This window comes from Microtus oregoni, unplaced genomic scaffold, assembly GCF_018167655.1.
Source record: "Microtus oregoni isolate MIOR12 unplaced genomic scaffold, Mior012 000022F_ref0000154, whole genome shotgun sequence".
NCBI lineage: Eukaryota > Metazoa > Chordata > Mammalia > Rodentia > Cricetidae > Microtus > Microtus oregoni.
This window is the reverse complement of record NW_024543081.1, coordinates 31371172-31386608: the sequence shown is the minus strand read 5'-3', so window position 1 is coordinate 31386608 and position 15437 is coordinate 31371172. Positions and strand designations below refer to the sequence as shown.

Sequence of the window (15437 nt, the reverse complement as noted above, 5' to 3'; positions counted from 1 at the left end):
TCTACTTTTTAAAATGCTGCTATAATAACAACCTCCTAATTTTTTATAAGATTTAAAATATGTGTTTGAGTGTTTTGCCTGAATATATGTATGTGAATCACATTCATAAATGTGCAGTGCCTGTGGAGGTCAGAAGAGGGTATTGAATCCTCTAGAACTGGAGATGCAGATGGCTGTAAGCTCTACCTACCGCGTGAACAATGGAAGCTGAACCCAGATCTTCTGTAAGAGCGTTAGGTGCTCTTAACCTCTGAGCCATTTCTTCACCCCCAGTTGCCCCTAATTTGTTTGTTTGTTTTTATTTTTTTGGGACAAGGTTTCTTTGTGTAGCCAGGCTGGCCTCATACTCACAGAGATCCACCGTCTCTGCCTCCTGAGTGCTGGGATTAAGAGCGTGAGCCCCCACTACCGCCCAGCAGCCTCTTAATTTTATAAAAGAAGTGCTGGGTCCAGTAGTTTACCTAGGGTTTTTGTCTAGAGAACTGGGAGGTGGGCGGAGGGACACCGCATTCCCTCCAGGAGGTGGCCCTTAGTGATACTCTGTGAAGTGAGAGAAAAGGACCAGGATTGGGGGAGAGGGAAAGAAAATGACACATTATTCCACCAGTGAAGATGGAGGGAAGTTCCTTGGCTGTCCTAGAACCAGCTGTGTAGACCAGACTGGCCTTGAACTCAAAGAGGTCAACACCGCCCGGCTTGAGGGAAGAAAGTTTTTAAAGACGGACAGATTGTGTGGCTATTAGAATGTCTGCTGGAAACAAACATGGCCCCCCTGTGGGTTGATGATGGGAAGGATGAAAAGGAGAACGACAGGAGTGGAAGGCAGGGGAGTTGCAGAGTGGGCTGAACGGTAGCTCTCACCAAGAGCCTGCAGAGGAGAGAAAGATTGAGGGTGGGATTGTGGACTGTGACGTCACAGGCTCATGTGTCTGGACACTTGATCCTTACTTGGGAGTGCTGTTTTGGGAGAACTTTAAGAGGTGAGGCTGGGTAGTGAGTGTGGATTACCAGGAGGAGGTCAGGATGTACAGAAGCCTCCCTCTGCAGATACATGATGGACTGTATCCCCAGAACTAAAGACCGGAATATTTTGTTTCCCTTCACTTCTTATCAAGAATCTGTCACTGTGACAAAAAAAAAAAAAATTCACATAGAAGAATGTCTTGTTTTAAGTAAGTTCACAAGTTTGCGTTGGGTTGCATTCATAGCTGTCATGGGGTGCATGCAGCCTGTGAACCAAAGGTTTTACACTCCTGGACCTACATTTTCATCTCTCTCCAGAGTCACTTTTTCTCTGTAGTTGACGAGAACTAAGCTTGGGGTTCAGACTTTTCCTTGCCATCTGGCAGTGGCTGTGAGTGGGTGATAAGGAGAGCAGGTAAAGAGTTTGATCCGGGGAGTCACCAGATGTTCAGGTTCACTATAAAATAAATGCATACTGACCTAGGGAATTGAAGGAGTTGTTTATTGATCTCATAATTAAGTCGTTCAGTTAGTGATCATAACATACTTTAGCTAGTAGAGACGCGATAGCCTATTGATTTGTCCCTAAGACAGCTGTAACATCATTTTAACAGCGATCTAGTTTGAGAGAAAGGACAGACTTAGTAAATGCTGCTCATGGACACTTTGACCTTGAGCCTCAGTTTCTGCTGAGTATGGGATAGCAGTATAAGTTCTGGGAATATACAGTTCTGGGAAGGATGAAAGCACCTGAAACACTGTGTCGCATGTCATCAGATTGTGCAGGAAGTTCCATGGAGAAGAGTCATCCTCTCCCTTGGCCAGATTCAGACAGCATCCCGAAGGGAATTTTAGCTCATGTGGAGACTGGAGTGGGTGGTGGGAAACTTCTTTCCCCTTCTGTGGAAGGGATTTCTCCAGAAATTGGAGCAGAGAGCTGGCTGGGATTGAATTTACTGCTGTTGTCAGTATTGTGACCTCAAAGAATATGGTATATATAGAATCATAGTAATTAAACTATTCTTAAATCTGATACTGGCATGATAGGCATTACCAGGCAGAGTACCTGGCAGCGGGTCAGCTCAAATTCTGCTAGCAGCTCTATCACTGACGTCTGGCAGGTTATGCCACCACTGTACTTCAGGTTCTTACCTTTGAGGGTAGGCATGGTCATCTGCTTTTCTGAAACCAGGGCCAGTGAGCAACCTGGCAGTGAGCAGCATGGCATCCGGCCAGCTGAAGCTGAGGTTCTCTGCTAGTAACTGCGTGTGTTTTTGTTCATAGTAGTCAAGGGCAGCAAGTGTATGGTGGTGGGGCTTCTTTTAAAATAAGCACTAGATAATTAAGGTAAACAAGATTTCTAGTTCAAGAATAATGTATTTCATGTAAGTAACAGAAATGAAGCCCTAAATATGTTTCTCTGTATATAATAGATTATTGAATTATCCTATATATTGATCGGTGTGTCACACCTTTAAATCTTATTTACTTTGTTCATCATACCTATTGAAAAGCTGTTGATATCTTTGGTAGTGGTGTTGTATTGGCCAGAACAATGTGTCAGATTATGTACTTTTTATTATTGATATAAATGTTTATTTATGTGTCACGTGTCAGTTGTATTTCAGATAGAATATTCATAAGCCATTAACAAGCAAGAGGATAATAGGGAAAGTGTAGGATGTTGCGTTCCCAGGCCCTGGTGAGTTTGCAGTTACCATGGTGCGGCCAAGCTTGCTTTGTGATGTGGAGCCGCTGCTCAGCACACTCACTGCAAGCCCAGAGAAGGCTTCTCTCTTTTGCTCTCAGAACCTCGAGCTTCTGGCAAAGGTGGCCGTTCTTTTCTCATGACTGACCTGACCATTTAAAGCACTAGATGTTTTTGCATTTCGTTTCTTTGTAAGGTAGAGTAATAGAGTCAGTTATGAATGGTTTTAAAAACTATCTTTTTTCCTTTCTTTTCATCTTAAAATAATGATTTCATTATGTTTGACAAGAAAGTGCTAGTTCGAAAGGCCTGACCAGTGTTCTTGCAGTTGGAAGCCGTGACCAGAAATAGTTGAATGTGGCTGCACGCATAAATGATTCCCAGACATCTGGACACTCTGCTTTTTACCTTCCCCTCAGCTGGCACTTGTCAGTTTGCACATGCTCAGTCCTGCCTTCCAGATGCCTCCATAGCTTGTGGTTCTTGGAATGCAGTTGAGACTGAGAAGCAAGCCCTACTGACCTTGTGGGTCACCCTTTGACGCACTAAGGGTGAGTTCAGCCTTAATGGGAAACAGAAGCCTAAAGTGTCCCATAAGATACTAAACGGGCTCTTTCCTCTTGCGGCCATCGCTGGATCGCAGCCGCCAAAATGAAGTTCAATCCCTTTGTGACTTCTGACCGGAGCAAGAACCGCAAACGGCATTTCAATGCACCTTCTCACATTCGGAGGAAGATCATGTCTTCCCCACTTTCCAAAGAGCTGAGACAGAAGTACAATGTTCGCTCAATGCCCATTCGAAAGGATGACGAAGTTCAGGTTGTCCGGGGACACTACAAAGGCCAACAGATTGGCAAAGTGGTCCAAGTGTACAGGAAGAAATACATCATCTACATTGAACGGGTGCAGCGGGAAAAGGCTAATGGCACAACTGTCCACGTGGGCATCCACCCCAGCAAGGTGGTGATCACCAGGCTAAAGCTGGACAAAGACCGAAAGAAGATCCTGGAAAGGAAAGCCAAGTCTCGACAAGTAGGAAAGGAGAAGGGCAAATACAAGGAAGAAACGATTGAGAAGATGCAGGAGTAGGGGCGTCTCATACAGTTTTCATTAAAAAGACTGCTTGAGTAAAAAAAAAAAAAAAAAAGATACTAAACGGTACCTCAGAGTGGACTGAATCCTAAGTGGGCTTACAAAGTCAGAAAATGAATTTGACGTGTAAGGCATAATTAAACCATGTTTTTAAAAAATGCCCCAAACATCATCTGCTTATTTCTATTTTGGCAGAAACTCTTGATTTACTCTTGGAACACCTATAAATAATATGATAGGCTATAATATGACATGACAGAATTAGAACATGTTATACTGTATTTTCTTTAGCGACAGTGAAATTACTCATCAGGATATGAAATTGAAGTGCATTTCTCTCAAACATGCTGTGTCATACATGATGCTGCTATAGTAGTAAGTCTTTGTCGTGGTGGTCAATGTAATTGTCGCATTCTCTTCTGCACACGTCCACTAAATATCTGTATGACCTTCAGCAAGTTTCTTAGACTTTATGCCCATTGGCAACCCCAGCAGTACCTGCCCTCGTCTATCTGACAGTAGTATCTTGATGTCTAAGAAGAGATAGCCTGTGAAAGTCCTTGGGGATGAAAGTGTGTTCCACTGTCTTGGCCTGTTAGCTCTCACCCTGCCCCCATTTTCTTTTCTTTATATTTTTTTGAACTCAAAGCATCGTGCACGCTAGGCAAGCACTCACTGAGCTGAGTATCTACTGTGTGCTGCTCTACGTGGGCTTCCCCTTCTAAGCCCCTAAGTCTGAACACATGGCAGCAGATCATTTTCCTCATGGCTGCTTTCCTGCCTCACAGCTTAGGCTGAGAGGAAGACATGTGTAAGACCCACATTCACGTTTGCCTTCGATGCTGTCACCTTTTGGTAGTCTTTCCTATCCACCTGCCTGCCGTGAGACCGTGCAGTCAATTTGCTCAGCCTCTGAGTCACTTCCTTGTGAAACTCTTGAAGTGAACTTCTCTGCATGGCAAGGAGAAATAGTGATAAGGTTAAAATAATTTATACTCTGGCAGATGGTTTTAGTGGCTAGCTCATTGTGAAACAATAAAGGACCAGAGTTAGTAATAACTCATAAAACCATATATGATTAGTCTAAAAATAAGGTCTGGATAAACCACAGTCAGTCACCTTTCTGTCCCTTGCCCCATTTTGCTGACTAGTTGTTATCTGACTGATAAGGGAGATTGGGCTGGGAAATAAGAACCTGGTTTCATACCCTAGCCCTACCAGACTCTGACTTTGGGCCAGTCTTGCAACTTCTGTACTTTGGTCTTCTCATTGCTAAGATGGGGCAGCAGTAATATTTGTCTCATGTACCTCAGAGAGCGATTGTACATAAAGCAAAATTAGACAGAGATATATTTTGACACCACCCCATCCCCACACCCTCACCTCTGCCAAAACCAAGGTGATTATGCAGCTGCTGGAGACTAGCGGCCCATTCATGTAACAGTGCACACATAAATGGGCACAGAGTCCAAGACTGAAAGACACTTGCTGATGCTTCTCCAGAGAAGATGAGGGGAATTTCTGAACTCTTGGAGCTGGTAAGAGAAAGATACATCCCAGTATTTAGATTTTTTTAAATGAATCATGGACCACTAGCTCTCACAGAAATAAATTCAGTAGCTGAGTTTCCAGACTAGCCGCTTAAGAAACGTGTAAGCATAAGTAGGTTTTTTTGGTCCAGTTTCTGTATGCAGTGGAAAAGTACATTGGTTGTATGGATATCAGTTTGTGAAAAGTGCTCTCCTAGTTGAGATCCAGGTGAGAAATACTGAAGTCACTTCTCTTTGGTTTCCCTGCTTCCTTACTGTGCGCCCAAGGCTTGCTTAAGCCAGATCTGTAAATACCAGCACAAACTTCAGTCCCCTACCCCATATGAGCAAGAAGAGTTGAATCCGGACTTCTGTGCCAGGAGTGAGAAGCCTTTTTCGCTCTCAAAACTCCTTAGTAATGAGCCTGGTAACCTTATGCAGTTAGAAAAAGTGGCTCCTTTTGCCTCTGCGCCTGAGCAAGGCTAGAGGGCTAACCCAGGTCACCTTGCTGCTCTCAAGGAGCGGCACTTAAAGCCTCACTTTTACTCCTATGCAGGATTTAAGGCTTTTTTTTTCATTACGTTTCTGTATTCAAGATTAATGTAGTATGTTAAATTCACTTAGGATGTAGCTGTCAGTTGAGCGAAAATAACTTTTATCTCATCTTAGTTATAAAGTGTATTTAGAATCTTGCCTATATGTTATAAAACTCTCAAAAATAAAGATTTGAGAAGTTTAATCAAGCATATGTGCCCCTCCACACTGATTTATCATGTGTAAAGGAGGGATCCCATTAGTGTTATCTGTTTGAGGAGAAGAATATTGTTAAATATGTGTAACTTTTATACCAAAATAAATTAAAGCATTTTTAATTGACTCTTCTAGAACCACTTTGTTTTATTTTGAAGGTGGCAGTGTTGTGGATATACAGGGGTTTTAGGGACTTAGAAGTAAAAGAGAACTGAGGCTGACTTTCTCTCCTGTCAGTGAGATGCTTTATGTTTGAGTTTATTAAAGCGTTCAGTGCCTTCTATGGTAACAGAAAGCCTGGCTGACATCCCTCCAGTGCATGCCACACAGTATTGAATGTCGTTATTTTTGGTACTGGGGATTGAACCCAGGGCCTCACTCATGCTGTTCATGTGCTCGCTCCATCATGGAGCTATACCCCCACTTCCTGAGAAATCACTTCCTCCTTGTCATGTTAGCCCGAAGCCTTGTTCTTCATCTGTTAGAAGCAATAAGGATGGCATTGCTTCATGGAAGAAGGTGATGATGTGGTCTGTGTGTCAGGTTATGTGGGATGTGTGGAGAGTGATTGCCTGACAGGAGGAAAGAACTCTGAATTGAAGTCTGGAGAGCAAGCCTTATTGCTGCTTCTCCACTACCTGACCTCGTGGCATTCAGTTAGCTATGCATCCTCACAAACCTTTGTTCTTCCTTATCTGTAAAGAGGATGATGATACCTCATAAGGTGACCTCAAGAATTAAATGAAGGTCATGGGCTTCAATGTTTTGTGCCTAGTAGACATTGAGATTATAGAACTCCTTTTTGAATCTCTGAACCTACAGATTTTGTGAAATGAAATTTTAAAACCAGAAATAAAAGGCTGGTTTGGGAGCTTTTATAGCATCAGGTGGCATTTTGCACTGGCCATGGCCTTGAACAGTTCTGGTGTAAAGTATTAACGGGGGCAGATGGGTTATAGCTAGAGGGCCTGATGGTGAGGCCGAGGATGATGATGAGGTTGAAGTTGATCATGATAGGGTAAACAATTTGTAATACTATTTAACTGTGTATCTTTGACTGGCCCGAACTTGCTATGTAGACCAGGCTAGCCATGAACTTACAAAGATCTGCTTGCTTCTGCCTCCTGAGTGCTGGGATCAAAGATGTGTGCCAGCACTAGTCTGGGAATGTAGTGGTTTAACAAGGTGGTCTTATAGCATTAGGATATGCAGGCTTAACACTCGTATCTGAGACATTTGGGAGGAGAACTGTTTGAGACTTCAGAATGTTTTGGATTTGAAATATTTGCATATGGGCTGGAGAGATGACTCAAAGGTTAAAGAGTACTGACTGCTTCTTACAGAGGTCCAGAGTTCAGTTCCTAGCAACCACATTCACAATTCACAACCACCTGTAATGAGATCTGGTGCTCTCTTCTGGCTTTCAGGGATACATGCAGGCAGAACACTGTATACATACTAAATAATAAATCTTAGAAAAAAGGAAAGAGAAAGAAAGAAAGAAAGACAGACAGACAGACAGACATGCTTGCATACATAGTGAGGCGTTTCAGGAATGGGACCCAGGTCTGGACACAAAATTCATTTGTGTTTCATATAGACTTTATACACAAGTTGATGATACCATACATGGTTTTAATAAAATTTCTGTTGTGCATGCATTTTGACTGTGATCTACTGTATAATGTTGGTTGTGGAGTTTCCTACTATGGAATCATATTGTTGCTCAAAAGATTCAGATTTGGGAACGTTGGATAATGAATTTTTGGCATAGGGATGCTCAGTCTCTTTTTTTTATATTTATTTCTTTATTATGTATACAATATTCTGTCTATGTGTATGCCTTCAGGCCAGAAGAGGGCACCAGACCCCATTACAGATGGTTGTGAGCCACCATGTGGTTGCTGGGAATTGAACTCAGGACCTTTAGAAGAGCTGGCAATGCTCTTAACCTCTGAGCCATCTCTCCAGCCCCGGATGCTCAGTCTCTTATATTGTATTTTCTGTTTTGGTTGACATTCTGTAGTTTCAGCTTATCAGTAATTGGGTCCTATCAGTAATCAGAAGTATTCTTTAATTTCTCTAACTAATGAGAATCAAACTGCATGCATTATTCTAAAAGGTACTTCATAGACAGTAAAGCATCAAAACCTTGGGCTTTGCTTTATTGTTTGAATTTTTCCATAGTATAGCTGTTACTGTATCCAGGACTGGAGAGAGCTGGCAAAGGCCGTTTGATAGATCTCCTTTTGGGAAGCAATTTTGGCAAGAAAAACTAGGTTCGTTAGAAAGAAGGCAGCATCTGAGAGCGTCTGTGCTGGAGTGAACGGAGCATACCAATGACAAGGAGCGGAAGAGAACTGCTGGGGCACTAGTCATTTGGCCATCGGCCATTGAGCTGTTACCTCGTATGAGGTATGAAAGCTGAGGAGGAAAAGGTCCAGCCCTTTACTCTTTCATTGTCCTCCCCCTGGACTGTAAGTATGAGGCGCAGCATACAGACCAAATTGAAATCAGACTTAATGATTAGAAACTGTGTGTCAATTAGAGATAATTTATGGTTTCAAGAAAAAAATGTTAAATCGCCCAATAGATAATTTCCTTGTCTTTTCAGTTATTCTAGTCTGCTCAGTAGGTTCATCAATTAGTGACACTAGGAAGGAGAAAACATTTCCTTTTCTTTTAGGTCATGATAGAGATGGTGTCAGTCTGTTTGTTAAGACCTTCTAACTTGTGGGGCTGTGGCTAAGATCCAAGAGAGGGGGGAAGATGATCCCATGAGTACTCCCCAGGTGGGCTTCCTGTGATGATCCTTGGAAAGAACAGGCTCTCTTGAGGTTCAGCACTGGACCTTTCTTCTCCCATGTTTCTGCCTCCTCACAGACAGAGCACAAAGTATGTGTCCTTAGTCCTGCTGTCTGACCTCATGCACCTCCATGAACACACACTCTTACATGGCTCACCCCATGCCCAGCACACATTCAGGCATCTCTTACTCCGTGGCTGTCCACGTGCACACTCAGACATCTCTTACTCCGTGGCTGTTCATGTGCACACTCGGACATCTCTTACTCCATGGCCCCCCACGTGCACACTCGGACATCTCTTACTCCACGGCCCCCCATGTGCACACTCGGACATCTCTTACTCCGTGGCCCTCCACGTGCACACTCGGACATCTCTTACTCCGTGGCCCTCCACGTGCACACTCAGACATCTCTTACTCCACGGCCCCCCACGTGCACACTCAGACATCTCTTACTCCGTGGCCCTCCACGTGCACACTCGGACATCTCTTACTCCATAGCCCTCCACATTCGTGCACACTCGAACATCCATTATTCTGTGGCCTTCCACGTGCATACTTGAACATCTATTATTCCGTGGTCCTCCACGTGCACGCTTGAACATCTATTATTCCGTGCCTCCACGGGCACACTTGAACATCCATTATTCTGTGGCCTTCCACGTGCATACTTGAACATCTATTATTCCGTGGTCCTCCACGTGCACGCTTGAACATCTATTATTCCGTGCCTCCACAGGCACACTTGAACATCTATTATTCCATGGCCCTCTGCGTGCACACTTGAACATCTATTATTCCGTGCCTCCACGGGTACACTCTGACATGTTTTACCCCATGGCCTCTGTACTTTCTATGTACACTCAGCTATTTTTCACCCCACACCCATCCATGAGCACTCCAACATCTCCCATCCTGCAGCCCTCCATGCACACACTATTGCATCATTCACCTCATGCCCCTTTGTGCACACTCTGACACAAAGACTGGAGCAAGACATGCTTATTTGTTTGTTTAGTTTTTTTGAATTGGTGTTTTGTTATGTATCACAGACTGACCTCAAACTCACTATATAGACCAGACTGGCCTTGAACTCACCTCATAGCCCAGACTAGCCTTGAACTCACTGCATAGCCTCCTGCCTCAGTCCACCAAGTACTGGGATTTAGATATGTGCCTAAAGAACATGAAACTTCTTTCATCATTCTCTCTGTGCTTTATTATTGGAGTCTACTACAAGATTATTCTTCATCACCAGGTCAACCTCAGTATCACCAGTCACTGCTGAGTTATGGAAACAAGAAAAGCTTATTTAAATTTGTATAAGTTTGAGGTCCTCCATAGTTAAGACTTTGATTGCTCAGAGCATTAAATTTTATGTAATATACTTTATGGGAAAGGACCATATTATGGTCTCTGTGTATTGAGACTATAATGGAAAGACTTAGGAAGTTCATCAGAAAACAATAGTGCTCTAAAAGAAATTATTCTAAAGGAATAGGAAAAGACTAGATATGAAAACAGCTGTGGACTTATTTTATTTCCCTTTCAGGAATTATGTATTTTTTATTTTTTTCTTGTGACTATATGCCTGTGTGGTGGTTTGAAAGGAAATGGCCCCCAAAGGGAGTGACACCATTAGGAGGTGTGGTGTGGGTGGAGGCTGCTTGTTCATTCCTGGCTACCCATACCCAAAATGATAACACAGAAACTATATTAATTGCAATACTGTTTGCACAATAGCTTAGGCATATTCCTGGCTAACTCTTATATCTTAAATTAACCCATTTCTATTAATCTGTGTATTGCCACTTGGTTGTGACTTACCGGTAAGGTCCCGTCCAGCGTCTGTCTCCTGCAGTGGCTACATGTCTCTCTGACTCTGTGTATTTTCTTCTAGCATTCAGTTTAGTTTTCCTGTTTAGCTCCGTTCTGTCCTACCTAGGCCTAAGCAGCTTCTTTATTCATTAACCAATAAAAGCAGCACATATACAGAAGGACTTCCCACATCAGTGTGGTCTTATTGGAGGAAGGGTGTCAATGAGGGAGCAGGTTTTGAGGTCTTTTTCTTAAGCTTCACTCAGTGTGCCAGGCAGTCGACTTCCTGTTGCCTGCAAGATGTCAGACTCTTAGCTCCAGCACCATGTCTGCCTGCACACTGCCATGCTCCCCTTCATGATGATAATGGACATGAGCTACCCCAATTAAATGTTTCTTTATAAGAGTTGCCGTGGTCATAGTGTCTTTTCACAGCAATAGAAACCCTAAGACAGCCTGACAGGAAGCAACTTAAGGGAGGAAGGCTTTATTTTGATTTATAACTTAAGAAGGGATATTATGTGCCATGGTAAGGAAGGCATGGCATCAAGGATATGAGGCAGGAGGCAGAGCAGACAGAAGTGAGCTCAGCCTAGTAAGCCTTAAGGCCTGCCCTTAGTGACTCACTTTCCTGAGGCTCCACCTCCCTAACAGCCCCACTAGCTGGGAACCAAGTGTTCACATACGTGAGCCTGTGGAGAGCATTTCACATTCAGACCACAACAGGAATGTCTTCTCTATTTTTATTTGAGGAAGTGTGGTGTTTTCTACAGTAGAAATGGAAGTACTGGAGGAAGTTATCTAGCACACGTTGACATCACTGGGGAGCTGAGAATAAGAAAAGAGAGCAGGGACTTTAGTCTTTGATAGAAATGCGTGTGCCTTGAGTGCTGCCTAGGCAGTATCTGCCGAAACTAGGCTGCAAGTGTGGTCGTCCAAAGGTCTTCTTAGTCATGAAGTTAGAATATTTCATTTGATAAACAGTACCTGACTTATCATTTTAAGACTTAGAAGAATTTGAAATCATGGATGAGTCTAACTTCTATATAACATGTTTGTCTATGACTACTTTGTGGGTTTAAAGCTGCCTCTTAAGATTGCCACAATATCTATATCAGAAGTTCAGATGACAGTGGAAAACAGTGCCAAAAGTTCAGTTCTCTGTAAATGCTGAAGTATCTTAAGTAAAGCCTCTTGAATAGGCTCTCAGAAATTTCTGCAGTTTAGGCTACATTTGGAGCAGTGATTCTCAACTGTGGGTAGAATGACCCTTTCATAGGGTCACCTAAAACCATCAGAAAACACAGATATTTACATAACGATTCATAATGGTAGCAAAATTGCAGTTATGAAGTAGGAACAAAGATAATTTTGTGGATAGGAGTCACTACGACACAAGGAACTGTATTCTAGGAGCACAGCATTAGAAGGTTGAGACCACTGCCCTAGAGGCTGGGAGAAAGGAGAGGAACAGGGAAAGGGCTGGTTCTCTGTCCCCAGCTGCTCATCTTCAACGTTCTTGCCATATTTTGTGCCACGTGTGCAGTTTTGGAGGCTTGGAGGACTAAGTTCCAGACACCAGCACTTCGTTCAGGCTCTGCTCCTGAGTACTCTTTATAAGGGCGTATATCTATCTGATCATGCTCCAGTGCTCTGTCTGCATTACTGCACCACCTTCCACGGGTGGAGGAGAGAATACCAGTGCACACCCGCAGAAGTCACAAACGGCAGAATTCCTTGTCACGTTGTAATTTCCACTTTAGTTGGGCGTCTTTGTCTCAGATACACGAGGCGTGTGACAGTAAAATGGCAGCGTTTTGTGGGGTCCTCTGTCAAAGGCCTTATGGAGTGCTGCATCCGCTATAGCATGTATCCATCCTTACCTAAAGTACTGCAGACAGAAGGGCAAGGCTGACAGTTACCTGGATCTCACAGGGCAACACACCCATGACATCCAGAGGTTGTGGTTTGGATCTTTTTGTCACCTCTCTGTATTGATTACTGTTACTTTCCCAAATTCCATTCCTTTACGTTTTAGAACATATCTGATTTTGTTGTTAGCTTCTGGCCAGTCCTTCCAACTCACATGAGGGGCTCTAGTGGATCTTTCTAGACCTTTCAGTTCTTGGTATTCCTCCTTATTCTTCTTTTCTATTTCACACTGTGCTGCTGAGTCCCACATCCCAGTCTCCACTCCCGATTTCTTGTATGAGAACCATATACACAAAGTCAGTGATATAGTTCACATTTTCTATTTTATTGTGTTACACATTTCTTAATGTCAATATCCTAACTTAAAAATTTCCCCTTAACTTTTTTTTTTTTTGCAGGGGGAGGGGTTGAATAACTTACAGTAGTACCTTCTACTCAGTAGCTGTTTCTCACATCAGAAATCTGGTTGCTTTACCCCTTTTGGATCCTCATATCTCACTTACCTCCTCCAAATTTTACTGATTCTTAAGCTAGATCACCTACCTCTACTCCTGCTTTCACGGTTTTCCAGCTCCCAGGGCAAGCTTGTTTTCTCAAGGGCCCAAGAGAGCTTTGGATATTTGAAATTCACCTGCCTTTTGCACAGTTTTTCTTCTTGATTATTCCTTAGTTCAGCTTGTGTGGTTTGTGCTGCTTACCTCTGTGGTCCCCTTTCCTGTCTTTTTAGGCTAGTGCTTGGGATGGCACTCACTCCGCTTGCCCCAGCGGGTCCCTGTTTGGAGTGGTCTTTCTCTTTCAGATAACTTTTCACTCTTCCTGTTGAGTTTGGTCTTTTTTGGCTGACCTCCCTGATGCCATCTGATCTCTCTGGACCAAAGGGTTCCCCTGTATGCTTTCTGAACAGTTTCATCATTTGTAGCTGGAACCTAGTGTTTTCTTCAAAACCCCCTTTTAGATGTATAACTTCCTTCTTTTCATTTCCACTTCATTGAGCATATAATTTTTCAAAACCAAATTTAAGTATTTTTCTTCCAAATTATCTGTTTCTCACATTTTCATATCAATTTAATCAAACAAAATACCAAAGTGGTCTAGTTTCAGAGCCCATATCTTGACCATCAACAAAGTAATTTTTGCTTTTCCTCAAGAAATATTATTTCTGTCTTTTCAAATACTTAATTGGAAGTTGACCACCTCTTACTGTTGTCACCCTAAACCACACTGTCGCCACCTTTTGCTTAGACACCTGTAGCAATCTACTGTTCCCCTTCTGTGCCCCTCACTGGCCTCATTTTCTCTCTGTGTCTCTAGCCACTCGAACCCCAGGCTCACTACCCTCACCCTCCATCACAGAAGAGCTTGCCTGTTCCCACTTTTTAGCGTATTATTCTTCCACTCAGCTAGTGCAAACTCCACTAGAGCAGGGACTTGGTCTCTCTGTTGTATCCTCAGTATTTTGAGCAGGTGTGCCCCCTACTAGGCTCTCAGGACTTAATTAATAAAATCCACAGTAGAAGTTAAATGCTAATCTTCGTGATTTAGCATACCTACCACAATAAGGACTTCACTGACTCTGAGCTCTTTGAGTACTTGCAGTTAGTCACTTAGTCTTTATTTTGTGTTTTGTCCCTAAATGGGACAATCACTGTGTGTGAAGCACCTACGTGTCTCAATACAGTGCAGATTTAAAAAAAAAAATGGTTAGTTTAAGGAATCTGCACTTGCTGTTAGAGATCTTTATCCTTTTGAATTGTAACTGCTTTTCCTTGTCTACCTACCTTCTCTACTATAGTTTAAGTTGGCTCCATCTTAAACTACCTGTTATAATATTGATAGCAATGTGATCCTAAGAGTAAAGTAATAATAATAATAATAATAATAATAATAATAATAATAGAGCAGGTACCATTTGAGTGTCCAAGAAGTATTCTCTCAGCCACTGTTTTCCAAAAGAACTTTGTGCACTAATGAACCCATTTTGTACTGTGCAGATGGTTGCTGCTAACTGCGTGTCTGCTAAGCACCTGAAATTGTGGCAGTATACTGAAAGTCTCACAATTTAAGTGACTTCACAAGCATAGTGGCCAGACTACTGGAGTTGGAAACCTCTGCCTTTTGTTTGTACACTGTCATTTGATGGGACAGCTTTTGAATTAAGCAGGGTTCTATGTGAGGAAATTGATCTTCTGAGAGACTTATTTGCCCAAGAGTGTTTAGCTTGTGTGAGACCTAAGGGATTTGAAGGCTAAAGCTCAAGGGAATCTAGTTCATTCCATAGACTATGCTAGCACTTTCTGTGAGTACTGTTCTTGTGTCTCTCTCAAGAATTGGAGTGTCACAGGCAAAGGCCAAGGTGCCATCTGTATTCTTGCTATAAGGAATTAATGGTTGTTCTCCAGTGAAGTACCACTACCAAGGTAAGAACTTTCCCAAACCTAAATGTGTTCCAGAATTAGACAGGTAAGTTCAGCCACTCACCCTCTGGATGTCTACACTTTCCTTTGAGGCTTCAATTTGCAAAAAGCAGCAGCAGCAGCAGCAGCATGCTGCCTCTTAACACATGCAGCAGCAACAGCAGCAGCAACAGCATGCTGCCTCTTAACACATGCAGCAGCAGCAACAGCAGCAGCAGCAACAGCACGCTGCCTCTTAACACATGCATGCAGCCTTCTTTCACGTCTTCTGTTCTCTCCCCAATAAGGGGAGAGAGGAGAATAAAATGTCAGCTACTGTTTCCAGTCTCTAATCGGATGCCTGGGCTGAGCTCTTTCTTCATATTCCCTACCAGTGCTCAGTAACTACTGAACTGCCAACTTGTTTTATAAGCTTAAGAAAAAGG

General features: G+C 42.9%; 2 protein-coding genes across 5 annotated transcripts in view; both read left to right on the top strand.

Annotated features, from left to right (window-relative positions):
• Positions 1 to 15437, top strand: part of Nsmce2 (NSE2 (MMS21) homolog, SMC5-SMC6 complex SUMO ligase) — a 205949-nt gene that overhangs the window by 47465 nt on the left and 143047 nt on the right. The gene's annotated exons all lie outside the window — the stretch shown is intronic.
• LOC121461110 (60S ribosomal protein L26-like) lies at positions 3309 to 3804 on the top strand. The gene has a single exon (XM_041671904.1). It carries the CDS (start codon positions 3323 to 3325, stop codon positions 3758 to 3760), a length of 438 nt encoding a protein of 145 aa, XP_041527838.1. The 5' UTR covers positions 3309 to 3322; the 3' UTR covers positions 3761 to 3804.

Excerpts from the sequence above, each read along its gene's own strand:
- LOC121461110 (XM_041671904.1), top strand. The coding sequence starts at position 3,323 with ATGAAGTTCAATCCCTTTGTGACTTCTGACCGGAGCAAGAACCGCAAA.